General features: G+C 34.6%; 1 protein-coding gene across 1 annotated transcript in view; it reads right to left on the bottom strand.

Annotated features, from left to right (window-relative positions):
• Positions 1-440: 440 nt before the first annotated feature.
• LOC141899961 (titin-like) overlaps positions 441-25,208 on the bottom strand; it is an 89,779-nt gene continuing 65,011 nt past the window's right edge. Inside the window, exons 149-180 of the mRNA XM_074786650.1 lie at positions 24,951-25,192; positions 23,635-23,916; positions 23,281-23,496; positions 23,052-23,192; positions 22,262-22,388; positions 21,940-22,182; positions 21,716-21,857; positions 19,119-19,275; positions 15,026-16,650; positions 13,990-14,098; positions 12,487-12,597; positions 12,139-12,320; positions 11,543-11,786; positions 10,852-11,049; positions 10,085-10,186; positions 9,771-9,968; positions 9,380-9,508; positions 9,017-9,148; positions 8,472-8,519; positions 7,494-8,077; positions 7,200-7,347; positions 6,321-6,500; positions 5,936-6,079; positions 5,594-5,772; positions 4,967-5,120; positions 4,448-4,519; positions 3,953-4,040; positions 3,669-3,869; positions 3,253-3,594; positions 3,013-3,165; positions 2,755-2,878; positions 441-2,092 (exon numbers count right to left, since the gene is read on the bottom strand). Coding sequence (XP_074642751.1) covers positions 1,739-2,092; positions 2,755-2,878; positions 3,013-3,165; positions 3,253-3,594; positions 3,669-3,869; positions 3,953-4,040; positions 4,448-4,519; positions 4,967-5,120; positions 5,594-5,772; positions 5,936-6,079; positions 6,321-6,500; positions 7,200-7,347; positions 7,494-8,077; positions 8,472-8,519; positions 9,017-9,148; positions 9,380-9,508; positions 9,771-9,968; positions 10,085-10,186; positions 10,852-11,049; positions 11,543-11,786; positions 12,139-12,320; positions 12,487-12,597; positions 13,990-14,098; positions 15,026-16,650; positions 19,119-19,275; positions 21,716-21,857; positions 21,940-22,182; positions 22,262-22,388; positions 23,052-23,192; positions 23,281-23,496; positions 23,635-23,916; positions 24,951-25,192 — 7,351 coding nt within the window. The 3' untranslated portion in view covers positions 441-1,738. The remainder of the gene's footprint in view (positions 2,093-2,754; positions 2,879-3,012; positions 3,166-3,252; positions 3,595-3,668; positions 3,870-3,952; positions 4,041-4,447; positions 4,520-4,966; positions 5,121-5,593; positions 5,773-5,935; positions 6,080-6,320; positions 6,501-7,199; positions 7,348-7,493; positions 8,078-8,471; positions 8,520-9,016; positions 9,149-9,379; positions 9,509-9,770; positions 9,969-10,084; positions 10,187-10,851; positions 11,050-11,542; positions 11,787-12,138; positions 12,321-12,486; positions 12,598-13,989; positions 14,099-15,025; positions 16,651-19,118; positions 19,276-21,715; positions 21,858-21,939; positions 22,183-22,261; positions 22,389-23,051; positions 23,193-23,280; positions 23,497-23,634; positions 23,917-24,950; positions 25,193-25,208) is intronic.

The raw sequence follows: 25,208 nt of genomic DNA, 5'->3' as shown, positions 1-25,208 counted from the left end.
TAATTAGATCAACGACGATGAAATTAGATAGATTCTAATTTTTGAGTAATATTGCTTGAATTAGGTTGTTATGGTAGAAAAACTACCGAGAAAGAAATCGAAAATTAAGATATGTGTGTGAATCTAAAATTGTAAGTGCACATAAATACATATTTTAAGGTAGTGTTGTAAATTTCTGTATAATTCGTATGACACAGTAGGCCTAGATATTCCACAAAATTTTAAATTCCTAGTGCTGTCCGTTGACGATTAAGGTCTGATCTGTCTCCAGTTGGGTCTGTCCACTGAATAATTTTCCAATTACTGACACACTACTGAAATAATTTTCAATCGATAATTCCAAATTGATCATGACGCTCAGATGAAAGGTCTCATAGATTGTTCCAGGATTTTTCCATTTATTCTTCAAAATACTAACAATAAAACTGGATATTTTGTCTAATAGGCACAGCAGGATTTATTGGGTCAAACAAAGTTACAAAGCTTTAACGGTAAATTTTTATCATAATATTTGTGATAACACAAATAGGTGAAGATTGTAGCAAAACAGCTTGTGAATGATTAATTTCAAAAATAAGCATTAACAGGTGATTGGAGCCATCGTACTTTCGTAAACGAATATTCCACCAAATATCACAAACAGTCATTCATGTGCCCAGGTCTAAGTTAAAGAAGTTAGCAAAGTGGTCCACGATGAATAAAGAGAGGGTAGTTAAACTGAAGATAGCCACAAACGTGTACTCAATCCCCAGCAATCCATCATGAACCACTTAGTAACTTCATCGAAAATTAATGTTCAGAAATTTAATGGTCTTAAGTTTCAATTTCCGAGACTCCAAAATCACTCAATAGGGATCTAACCACAGCAATTGTTAGTCGTAACTCAGACGAGTTTTCTTTTAACATATTGGTCATTTATGCAGTGATGTATCTTAAAGATTACATGTACATAATCTGGAATGGGTGCAGCCACTTTTCAACAAGGGCAGCATTCACCATTTTACATAATCTGGTATTTCTGTCACTTCATATCTCAATATCACATAGTCAGTACAAAAACACGGGAGGCCACCAAAGCCATGTCATCTTAAAGATTTTAAGTTGTATAAACTAGAGAAGGTTTACTACAATATGGTATAAGGCAACAAAAAAGACAGCATCTTGAATGGGAAACTACAACAAAATTTAGCTCTTTTAACCTTCTTTATGCAAATACAACTAGACATAACTTGGTTACCATAGTAACAATAAAAATTTCAACAATTGCATGTCGGGTGGTAGGATTACACCCGGTTACACGCGCATAAGAAGATTCGTCATAATTCAGTGCAAATCACATCGTAAGTTTTCTCTCAGGAAAAGAATAACAATGCATATCAAAATGGTCTCCAACAAAATTTGTTCAAGGAGTCGATTTCATCAATAATCATATGCTACGAAATAAATAGATACAAAAAAATCGTGTACAGGTAACCCAGAATGGTGAAATTTTGTCAGGATATTCACAAAATTGTCAAATACAGCAGTGTCCACAAAATCAAAAACCATACAACATTTGTGCATACCCGAGAAAATTCTTTGCTCGATCATATTACAACATAATCATTTTAGATCATTTAAAAGATTTGATAACTATCTTTCATCACAACAAATCAATTAATACGATATGAACAAGTAGTTTTGTTTCAATAATAATAATAATGATGAAGATGATAATGAACATGATTTAATGAATAAGTTACGGTGATTGTACAGCTTCGACAAACAGCTGGGCATCACACGAACGGCGGCCAGCAGCATTCCAAGCCACACAACTGTATTCGGCGTCATCTTCGATCGAAACATTTTCAATCATCAACGAATAAACGCCATTTTTCTCTTGCTTGAATACAACATGTTTTGCCGGTTTCATCACGCGATCATTCTTGTACCAAATGACGCGGGATTTCGGTGCAGACGTGACTTTAACCTCGAAGAGTGCCGTGTCACCTTCAAACAGTTCATTGTCTTTCATCTTCTTGGAGAAGCTTGCCTTCTCCAGATCTTTATCAGTGCTTGACAATTCAAGGAATTCGTCTGCTTCTTGTTGTACCTGAACACACAAATGACAGCAGACCGTGAGAAGATTTCGGGCGGTTTCTATGACGAACTGGTTAGGTATCAATGAGAGTAAAAGATCTATGTCCCGCTGGTGAAACGGACGCATCGCTGAGTTCAGAGTCTGATTCACCACTCAATAAACTACTTTCACTGTGAGCACGTGGCATGCTACTAGAACGACTGTGAAGCTGGGACAAACGTGTAATAGCTCGAATTGCATTCCCGGTTTTCTACAAAATACAAATCAGAACACCATGCATCATGCAATTAATGAAAACAACAAAAATAGTGACCTACCGGTAATTGTTAGTTTATAATAAATTGTCAAAGTTTATATGAACTATTTCATATTCAACAACTGATTAATGGCTTAACATCAAATCTAAACATGCATTGGAAGAGTTAAGTCATGATCTATCCGCTAAATCATACTTTATTTTCAACTTTTCTTAAGTTTAGGATTAGGAAGTATTCATGCAGTTATTGTACATGTAAAGCACTCAAAATTTTATGTATGTTATAATGAAATTTCAATCATTTCTTACAACTTAGAAGCAAGCAGTCATCCAGACTCTGAACCAGTCACATTGAATTCATATAACTTTAATGTTTGTCTTGTCATAAACAAAATTTTGTCAGATCATATTTACATACCTGCCACTTTCTCTTGGCGAGGAAGTGTTTTAATTTTTCTTTGCTTAATTTCTTCTCTTTCATTTGGTCTGTGGGTTGAGCGAGCCATCGATGGGCCAAACAGGCTTCCACATCCATACGTTTGCTACAAAAATAATTTAGTTATCATCAGAAACATGTATCTATCAAAAACTGGAAAAAAAATAGACAGAATCTGATTCCCAACTAACTCGCACATACTGGGTCAGTCACTCATACTCCATGAAATTTAATGCTTACTCTTTGTTCTTTAGAAGTAATTTTTCAATCCATTCTATAGCATCATCGGATATATCTAAGAACTCATCGTCCTCAAAGTCCCATTTAGCTGCAGTTACATTTGCGAATGTTTCCTGATCATTATCACCAGCAAATGGAGACAACCCTGATAATCTGTAAAATTAACACTGGCATTGTCAGTATCTAAGGTCATATTAAGATAATCATAATCATTGAGAATATCATTATTCAAGTACTCACAGAACATAGCAGATGACGCCAAGGCTCCAAGTGTCTGTGGTAAATCCAACTCTGTCATAGTTGATAACTTCAGGAGCAATAAATTCAGGTGTTCCAAAGAGTACCTTCAACTCCTTTTTCGGGTCAAATCGTCGAGCTAAACCAAAGTCAATGAGTTTGATGTTTGTACTCTGTTTGTCAATGCATAAAATATTTTCAGGTTTCAGATCTAAATGCAGTATGTTGTGTTGATGCATGAATCGAAGTCCATTACAGATTTGTTGCATGAAACCGATGCAGTCCTTTTCAGTGAGATCAAATTCCTCATCAACGATTCGCTCAAACAATTCACCACCACCGACACTGAAATATCAATATCTAAATGTAGCTCTTAAGCAACATGATAATCCTACAGAAATACATAGGTCTAGACTTACTATTCTATAATAATGACTAGTGTTCGTTTCAAATCATAAGCATCCCATAATTGGACAAGATTTGGGTGTCGCAATTCTTTCATAATGTCAATTTCACAGAATCGCTCATCTTTCTCTGATGTGCGATATTTGATGACTTTAGCAGCAAACTTTCGCTTGCTTGCTTTTTCTTTGACCATATGAACACTGCCAAATCGTCCCCTGTAAGGAAAGTAAATGTGTTCATTGTTTTTGTTTCACTATGGAAATATTGTAGTGTACTTCAGAATAATATATGTACTTACTTTCCAAGTTTTTCAAGAACATCATAGAACTGATGATAGTCCTGATTGACCTTGACTTGAACTTCACCTGGATTGAAGGAACCATCAGCTTTAGATTAAAAAAAACAAAATAAAAGATTAATATTCAAGAACATTAAAATCAAATTGAGTTAGTATGTGTTTTCGGAATTATCAAATTAATTACTTGGTGGTTACACACAGTGCTCTTTCAAATGAATACATGATATTACAGATACTGGTTAATAAAACATATATTGTTCTTGGTGATATAAATCTATTCTAATACATTTCATGATTGTGAAATGAATAGGTTATATCATTGCAACCGCAGTATGAAAAGTGCAGTGGTGGTGCTTACAAAATTTTTCATTTCACAGCATACCACAGAAAGCTGTTTCAGTTTTTTATGCCTGCACGTTTGCCCTGTGGTTGGTGAAATCACGTATATCATCACGTGTAAGTGAAAATCAAGCCAATTTCTCATATATTATTTACCATCAACTTCAGATTCAACCACCGTTTCCCAAAGACTAGTTCTACGCCACAGCATAGGATACTTTGTTAAAACTACAAGGAAAACACATGCACACCTCAGTTATCATATGAACGAATATTTTTGATTTGGCTCCCACTCTGCACAAAGAAAATGGAAATTCAGACGAGAAATGTCTAGGTTAGTATGAAAACAAAAATAAGTCAAAAGGAAACATCTACAAGTTTTAGAAGAAGAAATCATGAAATACTTAGTGAAAGTCAGTATTATCAGGTAATAAGTTTCTTGATAATGTGTCCTTCAATTTTCAACTTTTCTTTAGTTAGATGCTAATTGCTTCAACAGATCTTATCATGCAAACTTTTGGTGTCATGCAATGTTCATCGTCAGGTTAAGAATGCCAAAAGGAAGACTTTAAAAAATGAATTATTTTTTTTTGGATTGGCTACTTCATTATGGCATCTGTTGTTAGATAAAGTTGTTGAAATGGAAATCATCAACTGTAAATGATATAAACTTACTCTCATCTTCTGATAGACTTGTAGCCAGATCATCAGTCATAAGTGTTTCTTTTGATAATTCACTAGGGTCACTGGATCCATGTTTATTCTCAGCACGTACACGGAACTGGTATTCCTTGTCCATTTCGAGATTTTTCACTTGGTATGATGTACTCTGCAATGTATTATTGAGTATATATATTCCGATTTACTTATCTATTGAACAAGTTACTTCCTCAACAATGGGAGATGAACTGAATATAAAATCAACTAGTCCAGTCACTATAATAACTTTATCTAGCCACTATCAAAACTGGTTCCTCAATTGATTCTTATTTCAGATAAAGCAGGCAATATACACAGGAATCCTTTCAACTATACGTATGTTTTCATACATATACTCAGAGATAAGAATTTGGTTGGAAGTATACTCTGCTCATTGACCCCACAAACATAAATATACTTGTCCAGTCATTATTGCCACGGTTTATGTAAAGTCATACTATCGAGCTATTGTGCATTATTAGCGCTGGACAAACAAAACATAAAACTGGATAAAAGTATATGATTGCTGCAATCAAATAATCAATTATGCCACCAAATCACTAATCAATTATGATCAATTCATTAGTAGATACATCAACTCACCTTACAATTTGATGTAAGCACGCGCCACCTCTCAAATTCAGAGCCTAATTTGATAGCTTCGACGATGTAATTTGTAACTGGACTGCCACCGTCGTAGTTCGGTCCGGACCATGAGAGTGTTAGCGAGTTCTTTGTCACGCGTGAAGTTACTGGTTTCCCAGCTGGAGGATTAGGAATGTCTGTAATAAACCAAATACAGTTACAGAATTACAATTTCTTGCACTAAACTATATTTCGGAATTACCATTTCAAATTTTGACAAAATCATCGTATATGCATAGCTTTTTAACCTTTCAATAACTTTTATATTTTTGAAAATAATTCTATCCATTTGCTTTTTACCTTCAACTGTGACTGAAGCCCGAGTGCTGTCAGTGCCAAGTTTGTTATTGATAATGACTTCGTATCTACCGGTGTCTTTTGGCGTACTGTCTTTGATTGTCAGAGATGTCTTGTCACGGATAGATTCTATTCTAACTCGGCCACCTGCAGAAAAGATAGATTGTATCCTATTTAGAATGGTAGAAATGCAATGCAAAGTGTGTTCCCTAAGAGGAAGTTTGAAAATGATCAAAAGGTGGTTTGAACATGAAATGAAATGAAATTCTAATGATCATTTCAAGTGGAAACCATGGATCACTGATTCTAACCAGCGCTTTATCTGTAGTAGGCAGTCAACGAAATAAATATTGACACAACAAATAACAAATAATCAAGCGTACCGTACCTGCTTTAATCTCTTGGCCAGCGATCAACCATTTCACGGTTGGTTGCGGCGAACCACTGAAAACAGCTTTCAGAGTGATCGTTTTGCCTTTCTTCACCGATACATTTTTTGGTAGTTCCTCAAATATAGGTGTCAGATCTCCTCCTTCAGTAGTCTTCTTTGGTACAAAATCTTTCACTTCTTTAAAAATAAACAGAAAAATCATAAATACCCTGCAAATCTGCATTATCTAAATACATATTCCAAGTCCTCACCCCTTAGTATAACCATATTCTGTGTTGAATCTAATCATACATAGCATTGTGAATCAGTATCACCGATGTAAAATGTTCGTTTGATTTATAGAATAATAGTTCAAATCAGAGTTCAACCTACTATCTAGATATTACGTTGCAAATCTATATTTCAAGAAATCATGATTATATTACGAAAAATAACTTACTCAACTGGTTTAGAATCACTACTTATTACTCAAAAGGTTGATTAATAACCTCACAGAATTCAAAGAAATCTTTACTCAAGGACAAAGATGTTGGACATATTCAAATTTTATTTTCAAGTCAATAATGTATTTAATCACATAATACTGTATGTTAACTGGGCAAAATTTGATTAGGTTTGTCAACCTATTTTACACAGCTATTCTAGTCCCAAGAGCCTCCAACACTTAATTGCAAATCTCATTTATGTATTTCTTATAAAAACCAGGGAAGAATTCACAAACATTTACAGTTGTTTTGATACCAATCATACTCGACTATGCAACTTGTAAGAAATTCCCAGTGAATGTTATTTCTTAATGGAACGAGCCAGCTGATTATGCATTCAGTGCATTGTTTGTTTTTTTTTTTTCAAGTCAAAAAGTTATCAGGTACTTACCATCAACATAAAGATCGCATGTCTGTGAAGCAGTACCGCCTTCATTTGTGGCCTTGCAGGTGTACTCTCCCTCATCTTCGGGATAAGCTTCAGCTATTACAAGCTTAGCCACTACATCATCATAGGACATTTTGAAAAATCGTGATTGCTGAAAAAATTGAAATCAAACGAATTAGTTAAAATATAAGCTTTCAAAATAATCATATGAGATATTTCGAAAGATGAGATTAAGATTCAATCAAAATTAGTTCCTCATGATATTGATTCATAAAATGTACCAATTATGCAAATTACCTTAATATCCTTTCCATTCTGTTGCCATTGAATAGTTGGCTCTGGATTTCCAACAACTTCACATGACATGGTCACCTCACTTCCTTCTTTTACATTCTGGTCGACTAGTTTTGTTTTGAATTCTGGTCGTTGTTTTGGCTTTACACCATGTCTCTTAATAACATCGCGGAAATCATGTTGTGAAACCTCTTTATCTTCAGTCAACTCTTCATCGGCTGAGGCTTCTTGTAATTCGGGACGAGATTTGAGCAAGGTCCGATAGTCCATGCCTGAGTCGGCCTCCGGCAGTTCAGCTACCATGAGATTCATCTCACATTTTATAGAACCTTTAATATTTTCAGCAGTACAAGTATATTTTCCAGCATCTGTCGCCAAAGTATGAGAGATTTCTAATGTATAAACAGATCCAGTGTGTTTAACTTTAAATCGTTCCGATTTCTTGACTTTCTTTCCATCTTTTGACCATTGAACAGTGGCCGGAGGATTGGCTTCAATTTCAACAGTTAAAGTAGCAGTAGATCCTTCCTCAATGCTGAGTGGTTCAAGCTTTTTAATGAACTCTGGCTGAATTTCATCCTCAGATTCTAAAAAAGAGATTCATAAGCACTGTACGAATTATATGTCTAAAAAACATAGATTTTATGAATTTAATTAATATGAAGATTTCTATGTTTTAAGCATGCAGGTCATTGATACATTATCTATGTGCAAGGTTTTCAAGATATGCAGGTTTGCTTCAGTTATTTAGGATTTACTACAATTATTGTGCAATTGGATTCCACCAAGATTGAATAGTTCTATTGATTCATAATGATACATTGATTTTTTAAAGTATTCAATCTTAGAGAATATTATAGAAAAAATTGCTGAAATTCATGAAGCGAATAATGATAAATTGAATGATATTTCATCTCCAAAGAAGCTAACAAAGACATTTCAACAAGTTTCAGCAAGAAGGAAACTAAGTTAAACATTTACCGGCAAAGGAATCATCAGTACTATAAAACACAGATTCATGGGGTGCTCCTGTAATCACAAAACAGGGGTGTGTGTACACAACAATGACAAAACAATAGGTATAAGGTAGGTAATATGCCTATTACCAAAAATTCATAAAGACTAATCTATGAATTTTTGCTACTACGCAAAAGCTTTTCTTAATGAGACGTTCTATGTGATAATCAATATGTATGAATATTGTCGAAAATGTCCTATGAAATCCCTAAATGAGACATGCATGATGTGGTTTAACAGATGCTAGTGCAATGCAATACGAGATAGATTAAGTCAACACAAAACATCACATGGATTATATACACTGGGTAACATTTAATCCCTATCGAGACATGTTTGATGGTTAAATGAGATTATCATTAACTTACACTTAAACGTAGGTTAGTAGTCAGTATGACAAAAAAACTGAACATGCAATGAATATCAATTATCGAACATATAATAAATTCTATTCTAAATGGTAAATATAATACCGATATGAGCACATTTGAATCTGGTGCTCTATTTACCTTTGAATAAGTGACATGCTGTGCCTATATCACCGTTTGAAACAGGTTTTTGCATGCCGGAGTGTTGGAATTTTTTGTGAACTGGGATATGTGGGAAGAGCTTGATTTGATTACGGACCCAAACCGGTCTACCTGGAATGAATTTGTGCGAAATAACAAGGCTTTTCATGCAGGAGCAGGCTGGTGAATACTGAAAATTCCCAGGTTAAACCACTCCATGCAACTATAAGTTCTTCAAAATTAGAAAAATTAGTAATGAGAGTTTCATTCAATTTAAGAGATAAAATACTAACTTCAGAAAACTAGAAGACAGTTTGTAAATAGCATAGCATAACAAATTAGGTTTGAATCACTTCAACTTACCCTTGACTTTGACAGCCATTTCAACACGGTCACCATCCATAACTTCTTGATCCTGCAATTCTTTTGTGAATCGCGGTGGTGACCGCTCGCCATGGCGGCCATCGGAACTGGATGTACTCGATTTTTGACCTGACAATCCAAAATGACGCAATATTATTTTGAAACAAATCATATCCTTACAAGCTGAACACATACTTATGACATATCAGAGAACCAACTGCAGTACCGGTAGTCATGTGTGTACATTTGTATATATCTGATATAATATTGACTAACTACAGTTCTCCAAACAAGCAAGTGCCACAATCAATGCCAGTAATTAAGACATTGGCTTCCAATTGCTGACTACAGTTGATCTATCCTATCATTAGTTAAATTATTCAATATTTACCAATGACAGTGACTTTACTGGATGTCTTTACTTCTCCGACGGGATTTTTTGCTATGCAGACATATTCACCATCATCGTCCATGTAAACCTCGTCGATCTCTAGGCGAGCAGTTGCTCCATCAAACAACAGACGGAAATCAGCAGTCGACTTAAGCTCAGTCTTGTCTTTAAACCAAGTAATCACTGGCTCAGGATTTCCTACATTAGAAATAGATTTTGCATGAATTCAACAATATCTTAGGTAAAAAAAGCCACAAAAAAGATCTATGTTTAGCAATTAGTTTTAACTGGAATGATCTCTTCTTAAATCTTACCATTGACAGTACATTCGAGAACTATTTTTTCACCATCATTCACTCTTTTTGGAGAAAGTTCCTTCACAAATACAGGCGGTTTCTTCATACTGTGATCTGGCACTGTAAAGCATATAATAAGCATGCAATGATCATTGTATATTGAGTGTTATCGGTCAATTAGAAGCCCCTTGATCAATAAATATCTCAAAGGTACAAGCTTTTTTCAGTGTTTGCCAACAAATTAAATGAAAAAGGGGCCATGTTCAACCCATTGATTGAGTTGTTGACTCAAGTAAGTAAATCGCTGATTCAAAGCCATAACTGGCAATGATTACTTGAATCATGTAATACAATATATCTGATCTCAAAGGCTCCATTGAAAGAATATTTCTGTTTATTTCAGCAGTACATTCCAGTGACAGATTGCAGCAATTGTTACAGAATTAGCTGCAAGAGGTAATGAAAAGCACAAATCTTAATATAATTCAGAGCCATTAAGATGAGAAGAGCAATTGATATTTACAAGAGTTATTATTTTATCTACAAAGTGACCAAACATTTTGTGTGCACTATGAAGTGTATGAACAGGATATGTCAAGTATATTTTATCTTGATCAAATGAATTAAATCACGTAAAAAGTACTCGAAGCTTGTATATACCAGAGGTGATATGCCTTTGAGGCGCTGATGAAATAAAGTGAGGTTGTTAGTTAAATTTAATTGAAAATAATAAAATTCAGAGCTATTGTGTAAATAGACCCAGGGTACTGGAGGCGTATACTTACCAGTTACTCGAAGATGTGATTTTGAACGGGCTTCACCAGCATCATTCTTAGCAACACACTCGAATATGCCTTCATCCTCAGGGAAAATTTCTGGAATGGTTAGCTTCGCTGTTTTGCTGTCATATGTCTGTTTGAAGTCTTTTGATGGAGGCAAGATTTTACCTTCGCGATACCAAGATATAGTTGGCACTGGTTTTCCTGCAATTCCATATAAACTCGATATTATCCATATTATTTGAAGTGGACAAGTGAGCAACACTCCTAGATTATATATCACAGCACATTTTCACTAGTAATCGAATGCCAGAAAAAGTTAGATCAAGTGTAACATATATAGAAACTTATATCAAACGATGTCAATCTGGACGAAACAAGCACGACAGATGCCACAAATCATAGTTTATAACATTAGAAAGATTTCAAGCTACGAATATTGAATAAATGACACCGACTGCGTATGCACATATTTACGTAATTTACTCTGAATTGAAACAGTAATCTAATACATCTGACACATGTTTCATTGATAAGGCGAGAACATCTGTATGAAAGTATTAATTTCTATAATCCACTGAAATTATCATCTATTTTCATTTCACTGATGCACTAAAAAAATCCGAACACAGTGTATTTCATTCATGAATTCACCTTTTGGCTTTAATAGTAGAAAATAAATTGACACTAAACTGACCTTTTACATTGCAACGCCAAACTGGTGATTCTCCATCAGTGACAGTTATGTCTTCCAATTCATGTTCAAAGACTGGTGCAAAATTTTGTTCGGCCAGAGGTTTAATGGTTTCATTGATAGTAAGTGAAGCTGAGAGGGATTCTTTACCAACCGAGTTGGAAAGTACACAAGTGTACAACCCTTCATCAGCTTTCGTCGTGTTGCCAATCTCCAAATAATAATAGCCTTCGGTATCAGAATGAATCTAAAAATTCGATCAAAAGAAAACATTAAATGAATATTCTCTTTCCCTACAGCACAATTTTTCATGATATTTCCTTGCATATATTTTTTAAGTCTCAAGCTAAAAAATGTGTTATACACCCATATTGTTTTCATGGTATCATTTTCAAATGGATCTTGATTTACCAAATAAGACTGCTGAAAATAGGAGCCGCCCTACTGTACTATGAATAGACTCATACATTTGACCCATGATTGCCATCTTATGTATGTGCATGTAATTTTACAATTCTATGCAATACTGAAAATCTGTGATCGATACCTACTCTATTTATGAAATTATATTTGTATATAGATCAATCTGTTTTCATTACCTGATACTTTTCGCCTGAGGATAGTAGTTCACCATCCTTTTCCCAGGTAACAGTCGGTAACGGTTCACCGTCTAATGTTATACGAAACTTCGCCGACGAACCTTCATCTACTGCAACTTTTCGTGGTTTTATGATAAAACGAGGCGGATATTCTTTGATCTTCTTTACCTTTGGTGTTTTGCCTACGAGGAAAATTGTTAATATCGAAAACCATTGTTTAAGGTGAATGCTTGCAAACATTGACAGTATTCTACGTTAAACAGATACATCGTGTATTACAATTTTTATTAGTCATTTTATATTCATTCATTGAAATCATGTTGAACGTAGCAAAAATCATCAACATACTAATAGGTTCGGTGGTCTTCATCATAGGAACTGGTTCTTCTTCTACCATTTCCACATCTTTGACAATAGGAGGTGGTGATTTGTCCTTCTTTTTTGTTGTTTTTATTGCAGCTGGAACATAACACAAAATTTAGTAATCTCAATCCTGTCATGACAACATTCCAAGGAGCGCAAGTTATACATTCCCATCTCAGGCTTTATATTGCCCATTAAAAACCAGTCCTCATTGTAGTCTATTATTATGCACTTAGTACCTTATCAATTGCCGAGAGAAATACCTTTGAAAAACAGATATTGAAAGGAAATGATTTGATGTTAAATGAACAAATTTGACATTATTCAGAATACCCACAGTGTATTTGAGAGATTAAATGATCTCAGATAGAAAATATACAACTCTCTGCCTTGATGAAGATATTGACACTACTGTGTATCTACTGGGTAAAAATTATGGTAAAAGGTTAGAATTACACCTAATCAAGCGTCGACTTTGGCACATTTACAACCAAAGGTTGAACAAATGCTACTGAAGGTTAATAGCTCATGATAATGTAACTATCATGGTGGTACCAGCACTATATTATAATATACATATATGCACGATAAGATCGAATAAACTACAAAACCATAATGAAAAAATGCATGGTTACATAAGTGGATTAATTGAATATTCAAATTTGAAATAACCCCAGCCTACCGCAATCATACCTTATGAAAAACCACAATCTAGATTTAGCGCTCATTTCATAAGAAAAGACCAGCCTAGCGAGTGTACTAAATCATTTCTTTCGCATTCTATTCTCATTGGAACATTTAACATTCAGAAGGAATTTCTAAAGAGCGGAGATTGCCTTTGAAAAATAGTAAACTTAACAAGAGAGAATTGATCGGTGATTCAGTATGGTACTGAATAAGAAATAGTACTGAAATGGGTCAGAGCGGTTTGGAGAGAATTAACTTAATTGTATATATGTAAAAAGAGACCTCAACACTGAATAATTCATTCCCAAAACTGGTTTTTCGTATCATAAAATAATCCAGTTGGTAGATATTATATATCACCCAAAATGCATAGTAACAACAAATCACACAAAACATGTTTCATTATGGATGACCTTTTTTCAAATTTTTCAGTCTTAAACCTTGTACGTAAAAGGATCACAGGCATCGAAAAGGACAATAGATAATGAAATACCGGTTAAATCGTTATTGCCAATTTGAATTCATTATTGTTGTTAATATCAAAATCATTTTCTATTTATATCATTAATCATATGTGTAGTGAATTTCTAAAATGATTCGATAGTAACCTTCCACAGATCAGAAACACAAGTGGTGGCAATTAACATTTCGGATAATTAACCAAAAATCAACTATTTACTTTAGTGATGTGAGTTACCTACTTATTGAGTGCCAGTGTTCGACTTGAATTGCAAATAATTTCAAGCGAAATCTGGAATCTATTTTTTTTTCAAATAAATAAGTCATTCGAATACCACTCACCCTGCAGAACGTGAAGCTCTCTTGATGCAAAGTCCATTGATATACCAGTATGTACATATACGCAGTCACAGAAATAATCCAGATATAAATGTTTTCTCACAGCAGCAACAATGATTAATAGATGGCATTAAAAACATTCACCAGTCTTTACATTGTTGCAAAAAAGTTCATTCTTCCTTGTCATCTATGCGCACTCGCGATAAAACAGCTAAACTATAATTCCAAATCCTAACTAAAAAATCTCACTATCAGATGAATATTCAAAATATCATTAAAAGATTATATTATAATGTCGCGGTAAAAAACATACTGTTTATTATGTGTCACTAGCAAAGCTCAGTTTATCTATGTTAACAGGATCAAGCTATAGCTAAAAAATAACTTTGAATTCCTTCGTAACTGTGTCTAAAATCCTTCGAATTTGTGCGTTTCGTGTACAATTTCCCAAGTTTTGCAATTCGGAGGCAGATACTTGTAATGATTTACATTTAGTAGTAATAGTAAATATGATAGCAGCGTTTATATGTATGTCTCTATGTATAATCTATCACAGTCCTGATGGTGATACTATTGTATCCATGGTGTAGTCCAAGTACGAATACGGCACAGTTCAGCAATCAGAGGATCAAAATATTTGAACATCCGAAATTTAAAAGTACCTGCTTACACCATGGCGGATGCCATTTCATTTTAAGTCACTGTTTTTATATATTATTCCATACATTAAAATAAAGTTATTTTGAGCAATTCAAGTGATACATTATGTGTCGCTATGGGTGTTCAGATCTCCACGCAGCGACTGGCTGTATTGAGTGTTCTTTACGGTCACCTTCTCTAGTCCCGGAGTAGCCATTTTGCCAGCCTGAATACTATTTATTTTTGGTCCAGGTATGTTTGAAGATCGAGGAATTGCGCTTTTTGATGATTTTGGGATTCCGCACTTCGCTGTTTGGTTGAGTTTATTGTCAGGCAGTGGACTTCGTGTTGGTGTTGAACAGGCAGAGATATCGGATGATGATGATTTGTTGGAATTTACTGATCCGGGACGAGGTATACCTGATCTCGGAGAATCTTTATTTTCTGAATGTATCATATCATCACATGTCTGACGCTGTAATGGACTGTCTGACCTTCCAGATTTCACCTTAGGCAGAGAACTTCTACGGGCAACTGTAGGTATTGATGATTTCCTAATATCACTCGGAGAAGTTCCATCTTCAGTCTTGACAGCTACATTGATTTCCGGAGACTCTGGACGAATCTTGCTTCCAGATTTCATCCGTGTCAGAGACGATGGTGGTGTAGTCGATTGTTTAGTCATTTTTGTAGATGTCATCAAAAAAGCAGATCCCAAAGTTGGAATCTTAGATTCTGACTTAGTAGATGTAGCAGTTAAGGTGACAGTTTCTATGCTTGTAGGACTGTCAACCCGTGTACCAGCTAGAGTTGGAATTCTGGATGAAGTCATCTTTGTAATCTCCGTCTTGATTTCAGTATTACCATTCAGCTCTACAATGGAAGTATTTTCCGTTATGCTATTCTCATGACGAAGATTTTCAGTATCCTTCATGGTTTTACAATTCTCAATCACTTTGATTGAGCTGTCTTTATCTAAATCTTCCATGGATTTCTCTGATATTATGCTCAATCTGTGGTCAATCTCTTCGTCGTCATACGCCACAGGATGTTCACTGTTTTCTTTGTAGCTATGACCAGCAAGCTCCATGTCTTCATGCTTTTCTGCTGATATTGGCTCTATCTCGATGAAGCGTTTCATCATTTCAAGATTGGCTTGGTTGTTCGTAAAGATGTCATTTTTCTCTGTTCCCTCACTTGTTTCGTCATCTAACAGTGAGTCATTGCTGTACTGATAAGCACGAGACAGTGAATTATGAGCACAGCTCACATCTTGAGCTTCAGCTTTAAAAGTGTCGTCAGAGCTGACCCCAGCTAATGCTGCTTTATGTTTATTGCCTTTTTCAGTATCCATATCCTTATCATCATCATCCGACGATGAAGATGAGGCTGACGAATGCTTTTTGTCTCCAACAACATCGCTTAACTTTAAATCAACTGTAAAACCTTTGTTATCATCTTCAATCTTATCTTTATTTTCATTAAGATCATCTATTTTATCCGCTGTATTTTGATCTTCAATATTAGAAGATTCCTCTTCAATTGTAATCCCCTCTGTAGCATTTTTGACATCAAATTCTTCTTTCTTTTGATCATCATTCTCCTTATCGCTTTCACTAGAACTAGACTGCTTATCATCTTCCTTTTCTTTCTTAACATACTTCTCTGCAGAAGTACTGAGACTGGTAGTGTTATCTTTACTTTCAGAATTTTCATTTTCTTCATTCTTCTTCTCGTTTTCATTCTCATTGGCTTTCTCACCATCTGGCTTAGCATCAATAGCACTGTCTACCGTCTCCACGACACCCACATCAGAAGCTGAAGTGGCAGGGACCTCCCTCATTTCAGCATCTGTCTTAAATGGTGCGGATATCTCACTAGGTTTGCTTAATCCGGGATCATTCTCTGCTTGCACGAAGAAAATATATTCTGTATCTGGGTCTAAATCTTTCGCAGTGAATGTCAAATTCTCAACTTCATTATCAAGCTTCTTCCAACCACGATTTGCTGCTCTCGACAATTTAACTGTGTATGCAAAAATTGAGTCACCTCCATCATAGGCCGGTTTGTCCCATTCAATGGTTATAGAATTTGACGTTTTACTTATCATCCTGACATTTGTCGGTGGATCAGGAATAGTGATAGGAGCTTTCCCCTTTTTACCAGATGGGGCATCAGCTGACTTTCCGACGCAACTCAATCCAGTATTTCCCATTTTTCAACGACAGATCCAATTTTCAACAGATATTCAGTAAACCAATTTCAATCATATAGCTACTTTCCTTCCACAGTTAGTCAACTTCTACAATCGAACTTCGTGTTGTTTTTATATCCAAGAAACGAGCTCAATGTTGTGAATGTAAGATATAAAGTGTCACACCTGAATGTCTAATGTAAGCAGTTCCACCTGCCTGATTTCCTTCAAACCTGGGAAAACACAAGGTCAAAATGGTTAAACAAACTTTACCAATGAGTATATTCCACTACTTTCAATTTAACTTCTGTACGTAAATCCACTTTAAACAGTACTACCTGCAAACGCTCAATGACAAAACAGTCATTTTTCAGTTTTACAGTATTATACTATATGGCATATGCATATAAACTTTGTATACCGAGCCTTTGATTCCGAAGAGACATTCATTTAACCCAGGTCAATACATTGCTTTTGTGAGTATGCACAATATCGCACTCCTTCAATGTTATTGTGTGACGCGATTTTCGCAAAACACGTTCGTCCCTTGAAAAAGCGTGTTCAGCACGATTACAAATATCTCAGCACACGACTACACGGGAACACTCTTCTGTACAATTTTTGAAACAAATTATCCAATTTCGCAAGTGCTGTTTAGATGCAAATTTCTGAACAAGACCAGTCCTCAGAATCTGTGTCGCGTTTTCAACAACTCTTCACCATAAGTATAAGTGCATATTAATAAATGCTATACCGGCAATGACAGCGCACAACTTGATTGCGATTAAAAGCGAAATTATCCAAGCTTGCTTTTTTGTTCAGTTAGCATCAACGGTTGTCATCAATTACACAATCGCTGACTGTCACAAACTTTAGCTGATTCACCGAACGGATTACACGATGTAATAATTCACTCGTAGTACTATGCACTGCAGTATCTTTGTCACCAGATAAATATTTCACATGAATTGAGAGTCAAATCAATAGTAGCTAAGTATAAAGCTCCTTATTCTGGCTTTCCTATTTCATTAGTTTGATGTCGTTTTAAGACGTAATAATCCCTTCGTAAATAGGAGCCCGTTGTTCAGTTGTTTCACAATTATTTCAGAGCCAAATATGATGCTGACGCGAAAAAATATGGATTGGAATTAAGATATCATTTCCTGCACAACTGAGAAAATTCAACATTTCCGCTTAGCAATGACCATTCTATTGACTAAGTATGTAAGAAGTTTGATATCGCACTAATTTGAAGATTTTATCACATCATTTCAGAATGCAACAAGAACTAACACATGCCACGCCTAGCTTCAGTGAAGAGACTACTGAGTCATATAGCACTCGACTTAAATGTTTATGAAGAGATACAGTCCTGATCAATGATGAAGGCTTGAAACGAACATTCAATCTTCTATCAATAATCAAAATAAGCTATGCCCTACACAACTACACCCCTTTTTATATTGTCTAATATCCTGATGAATGATCAAATTACGAAATTAATTGTCTTCAGGATTATTTTTTCACTATGACATCATCAAAGCGGAATAAAGGAAATAAATAAAGGATTTGTTTGAATTGATGTCATGTATGGTCAGCAGAGGAGAACAACTATGACCAATTATCAGCTGAGCGATAATTGGATAGTTTCCCTAGTTATTATGGTCGTTAATAATGACTCAATATATCATTCTAATATGCCAATTTGAGACAAGTGACATCTGTTCCTGAATAGGGTTGTTCGTTTTGATTGCCTTCGTTCTCCTTACAGAAAGTTAAAAGTGAAAAATATCTTTCTTCTTTTTATTCAAATGTTATCTAAGCAATACTTCATATTACGTTGATTAATTTGATGAATACTATCAAAGAAATTGAAAAACTGTTTTACATTCAATAAAAATGAAAAGCTTTTCTAAGCTCAGAGAAGTATTAATGATATCACGATTCTATATGGAAAGAAAATCACGCTATAAACGTGGAGCATTCGAATATTGTATTAAACCCTTGTCTAGACTGAATTGTTATTTTTGCGTCTTCACAAATAAACATTATAATAGAAAATGATTTTTCATTCTACATTGCCACCCAGCTATTAATAGCTCTATAAATGCAGGCGACTAAAAAGTGGGCTTTAAATCTGATGAGTAGACCTAGGAAACCTGCATGCCCAAACCAAGTATGAATACGAGACAATCTGACAGGTTACCCCTGGGAATAACGGCTAGACATAGACTAGCCCAAACCTGTCTTGCTTGTGTTGCCACCTGGTGGGCCTATTCAAAAGTAAAACTAAGATTACCTGTAACTTCCAGTGTTCCTGCAACAGTTGATTCTCCTTCAGTATTACTAGCTATACAGGCATAATGACCAGTGTCCTCCTTTTTGGTTTCACTTATTTCTAAACTGGCCAGACCATCTTTTGAAAGAGCAAGGCTCACCCGATCACTTTTATCAATCTGAAATATCAAAAGTTGTAATCAACTTGATTTGATTGTTCAATTAATGTCTAATTACAATAACCACACACATTTTCTAAAAACCGCTCTAGTCTTACCACAGAAGGCATGTCTGTTAAAACGAAACAAATAAACAAATACAGGATGGACTGATCTTATATACCGTAGTTATCGGAAGTAATAATTTTAGATTTGGGAATACCTGCTTGTGGGATGCAATTACCGGTAATGAAAGGACCTTTAGATTGGGAAAACTGCCTATACGATTTATGACCTTCTAAAAAAGTAGCATGTAAGACTGGTGGTAAAAACTAATTATCATCAGCCATTAAAATACCATTAGCTTGAATAACCAACCTAGAAAAAATCTCAATAACCTAATACGGTTATGATACACATTTTTATGGTACAGTCATACTGCAACATTATGCATAATAAAGCTTGTCACTCAAAACTCTTATCTGGTTTAGTTACTTAAGTAAATAATGTAATTCATAAATCACCCATCATTTTTGTGCTGTCACTTGAGCTATTTCCTTATGATTCCCATAAGTTACATGAACTCTTGAAAAAAATGTACTTTAAGAGAAATATTTGAATATATGGAACAAGAATCAAGAAATTGTCCAGGTGACCACGGATTCATTTCAGTATAGAATATAAACAAAATCCTTATATATGCATCAAATATCTATGTAATCTATCTAATTACATCTATCATGTAACTTCTCTAAGATGATAGTTTAAGTTTCATTTTACCCCAGTATATCAAAAATCTAAATCATCAGTGCAAAAATTTGTTCAAACTCATAGTGGTGTAGAACACATACATTTACATGGCTATAGTTAATACACTATATATCTATGCTCTTTCTATGAAAATCCAGCAAAGGTCAAAATTAGCCAGATTCTCTAGCATTGGGTTTGGTATAGCTATTTTGTGTTCAGTCAACAAACTTAGCCATTAGTTTGACTCATAAGGGACCAAGGGAATCGTGATAATAGAACAGGTTTTAAGCTTTTTAGACTTTTCCTTTATAATGTTTGGGTACGAATTAAGGATCTATTGAATGACTAAGGAAACACTTGGACAAGAGAAATATTTTTATTACCATTAATATAACTCGTACTTGAACAAGTACTTCATCCCTCAATGAGGATTAGTCATTATTCTAAGTCTTATATTTAGTACACATTTGTAGTTTTTTTTTGTTGATTATTGATACTATGATTTACAAAACATTTGATTATAAACAATCATTCAGATTTTGATAGCATCATATTCACCTTAACTTATCAATGTCCACACTGAAAGTCATTACTTATGTGAAAAATCATAATCCAAGGTACCAACACTCCGCACAGTGTATTTAGTTAATTCAGAAACACGTTTTCAAGTACACAGCACCTATCCCCTATACAATCCTTGGTTCTCATACCTTCTACATGAACTCTTATTCCGAGCGTAAATAAAATTCGCCTGAATATGATAATTATCAATCAGCTATTATTAAGCATTTAGCTATTTACAATTGTGCCATAAATTCTGTGTAAACTATATCACCCTATGCTATGGGAGAATATTAAAATTGCTGCAAGTTCAAGAAAGATGTCATTGTACGATCCAAATGTATTTCAGCGCATAATTCGTTTATAACAACTTTTATCAGGTACCAATTTCAGATACTTACAATAAGCCAGTAGAAAGAGATCAACCAGCAGATGAACAATGTCAAAACATCATAATTAAATCATATATACGTAAACAAATCAACGATACATGATTGAATAATTCATAGTATTAGTCCTAACACTAGACATAAGTCTGTAAGTTGACCGTCAAATATTCTATATTGTTCTGTGCCGTTTTGCTTGTTTATTCTGAACTCAGTGACAGACACCAGACTTTATTTTGTTGACCCGTCACAGTCACTTTACTTACGAGCCAGTACATCTAAACAAACTCTACTAATTTCTTTTCAGGTGAAACTCGATTTATTAAACGGGAAATGAATAACACCTTATATTCATATCTAATTTATTACATTCGTGTTATGAGCCACTTAAAATTCTAATAAAAGAGTATTGTACTTAATCCTACCATTTAAATTAAAACAGCATAAATCTAAAGAAATCAAATATCAGTTCTTCGATGAATAACTGGACAAGACATTTAATAAAATTCCTAGCTCAAATGTCTAAAACCTGTCATAACTTGCATGTTGTAGAGAAATGTTCACCCTGTGGCTATCATTTTGCTTGAACAGTTTAAACTGAATGAACATATTAAATATCAATTGAAAGAATTTGTTAAGGTGGATTATTTCATCATCAAAATGATGGCTCAAACTCATAACAATTCGAGTGATGTTATTACCTGTCTATTACACATTTTGTCATGAAATTATTTTTTGTGAAAAGAAAAAATATTTTTTCATACCTTTGATCCGTCTTTGAGCCAAAATATTGTAGGTAGGGGATATCCATGTACATTACAAGTCATACGGACACTATCCCCAACAGTTACTTCCATTGGCTCCAGAGGTTTGATAAAGCGTGGAGGGAATTTCTTTTTATCGGATCTGAAATTCATTATAAAAATGCCGTAGCATAATCGCATAAAATCAAACAATATTGGCAAAATGAAATTAATGTTATGCTTACTCAGGTTTTTCTATTTCAATGATTTCATCAGATTTGATAATCAAGTGTGGTTGCTCTTCTTTTCGACCACTCATGATTTTCAAAGTTGCAGAACACTCTTGATGGCCAGCAGAGTTTCGAGCAGAACATGTGTATTTTCCTTCATCCTGGAAGCTAGCTCCAGTGATGATTAGAGTGTAGAGACCATTCTCCTCCATCACCCTTACTCGGCGAGATGGAAGCAAGCGTCTGCCATTATGCATCCTGAAATGTTCAAAACGGAAAATATAAAACCAAGAATATGGGAGGCGAGATTTTAACAAATGTGGAGTTTTTTACTAACCATGATATTTCAGGTTCAGGGGACCCTTTAATACTGCAGTCAAATCTGGCTGTGTCACCATCAGCTATAGTTAAATCTTGCATCACAGTGGTGAATGAGGGTGCTTCCTGTGCAGCGTGTTCATCTTCTATAAATATGATACAGTATATAGTTTTCACGATTGTTCAACAAAAAACAAAAACTGAGGTCTTTATATCAAATAATTGATGAAAAATAATTGCTATGATGGTACACTATTCTACTGGAAGACAAATATGCATGAAAAGACAAATTCAAACATGAAATTTCTCTAATTTCTCTTTAAGAAATATCCTAATATTCATATCTAACTATTGAAAAAACAAACAATCACAGCAGCATTGCTAGACAAAAAATGAAAAGATGGACAAGAGAAAATTAAAAGACGCACATAGCTGAATTTCAAATCTACAAATACATAGGCTACAACATACATATAAGAAAGGAAAAGGTAAATGGATGACAACAATTAGAATCTTTTCAAATAGAACTTACCCTTTTTAAACTCTGTAAGCGGGAAAAAATATAGGAATGTGAGTTTTTAATTGACTACTGATTTACTAATGAGACAAGAACGCTAAAGAAAGCCATACTAGATCTTATCTATGCTTAAAACCAGGCATTAAAATACTTATTTAAGCCCTAAGAAATAAACATAATGCCATTTTCATTATTTATTTACCGGTATATAGTTTCTAAAAGCAGAAGTGTATCATAGCATCAGGATCAAATCATAATTCATCATGCTATAGTATGTATCTTATATACACACCTTCAACTGCTAATTCACATTGGCTGTATGCAGCACCGTGCTCGTTTTTGGCTTTCAAGGAATAAAGACCAGCATCTTGCAAGTTAACATCCTGAATCTCCAAATTATGTACTCCTTTCTCACAGAAGATATCAAAACGACCTGAAGTGAATTCATTAATCAATTATTTTTCGTGGCTAGTGCTTGAACTTCAAAAAACTTGATCAGACATTGAAATACATTTACAAACCTTCATTTAAAATCTCTTGCCCATCTTTAGACCAGACAACTTCTGGCTCGGGTAAGCCGACAACTCGGGCATTCAGTTTAGCCCTGCTTCCAAACTTGACTGTTTTGTGTCTAAGTTTGAGGGCAAATTCAGGAACACGTTCTCCAGCTGCCTCTTCTTGTTTAGTGATTAAAGTAGGGCTGTCTTCACGTTCTGCTTCTTTCAGTTCCTCGAGACCTTAACAAAAATAGCCATTTTAGAATCAAAATTTGAAAGGTAGAAAAATAATGAAAGAATACGATGTTAAGAAGAATACATGTATTTATTGGTACATTTAATCTATGGTTGATAATTTCATAATTTCTTTCGACTTACTTCCAACTCTAAGGTCAGCAGTTGATTCAACAAGACCTGCACGATTCTTAACATGGACAGTATATTTTCCGCTGTCTTTTTCTTCTACGCCCTTAATCACAAGTGTTACCTTGTCATCATCAAGGAATTCAGTTTTGTATCGTCGTCCTATTGGAACTTCATCTCCATTTCGCTTCCAGGTGATCTCTGGTTCCGGTCGTCCCCAGACACGGCAATCAATACGTACAGATGTACCTGCCAGTGACTCAACAACATCAGGAAGTTCTTTGATGAAGAAAGGCGCTAAAATTGTAATGAGAATACGGTACCATCAGTATATTGCATATGGTATATAATTGTAAAAGTAATTGGTAATCATGTATAAAATGATGTATGCATTCTACAATGCAGCAACAATTATAAACTCATTGACAAATGGAACAAAAGTGAAATAAATACCTACAGTTTTGAACAATCATAAGAAATGGTGAATTGAGGTGAAATTCTACCTCTCAGACTGAATCAAAACTTGAAGCAATGTGATAAAAGATTTTCAACTGATTGGTGAGCTCAAATTTAAACAAAACATAACAACTGCTGAAAAACGCATTGCTCAAGACCTTATAGTACTGCATTTAAGCGTGATGTAGAGAAATAGGTTGTTGATACATGGGTTAGGTTTTTACCTGTCCATACACTGATTTTAGTGTTAAGAATGTTGAATAATGTAACTACAGACAAATAAGAAGATGTTAGAATATTACCATAACACGAAAAATGAATTGAATTTTGCAAAACATAGCAAAATTCAACGAAACAATATTTTGATTTCTCGACGCATTGCCCTGTTATGCAAAATTCATCACATGAAATTCAGTCAGAGTAAAGAAAAGTGAAGTGATAAAGGTTAAAGATACTAAATTGATTGGTTAATTGGATTTAATATACCATTTATCGTATAGAAATCTCTTAAGTTATGCTATCGGTGACTTAATCGGTTTATTTTGTTACTGTGAGTGAAATTATAATTCAATACTATGACTGATACACATGCGACATGACTTCTTACTTTGATCAGGTTTTTCTTCTGAAAATTACAGCAAGATTATGAAAATTGATGTGTTTGATTCATTTTACACGATTTCTAAGAAGACATTCACCACACAGTGAAAGGGTGCACATCAAACGTATCTCAAGGGTTGAGGTAAAGAAAGGAACATAACTGTGTCATAGACTATGAGAACATTTGTCAAATGTAGGATAGAGGAAGGAGAGGATTCTGTTTGCAGAAAAATGTACAGAAAGCCTAGATGTTAAAAGTAAAAATTCTAACTTACCAACTTCATCTTCTCTGGCAGTTTGAATCAACAATCTATCTGATCGTTCGGGTAATCTGAGGTATGCCTGCTGATCTGTGTCACGTTTCTTGGTAGATTTAGATGAGTACGATTCACTAGTGTATTCAAATGTCTCTCGAGTTACTTTAGCTCCACTCGATGACCTGGATTGCTGCCTGAACGACTCATATCGATGCTCAAATTCCACATCATCATCGCTGTCATCAAATGTGTGGTGTGTGCTATGAGAATAAATTC

Source organism: Tubulanus polymorphus, chromosome 1 (genome assembly GCF_964204645.1).
Source record: "Tubulanus polymorphus chromosome 1, tnTubPoly1.2, whole genome shotgun sequence".
Classification (NCBI taxonomy): domain Eukaryota; kingdom Metazoa; phylum Nemertea; class Palaeonemertea; order Tubulaniformes; family Tubulanidae; genus Tubulanus; species Tubulanus polymorphus.
This window is presented reverse-complemented; position numbering and strand designations above follow the sequence as displayed.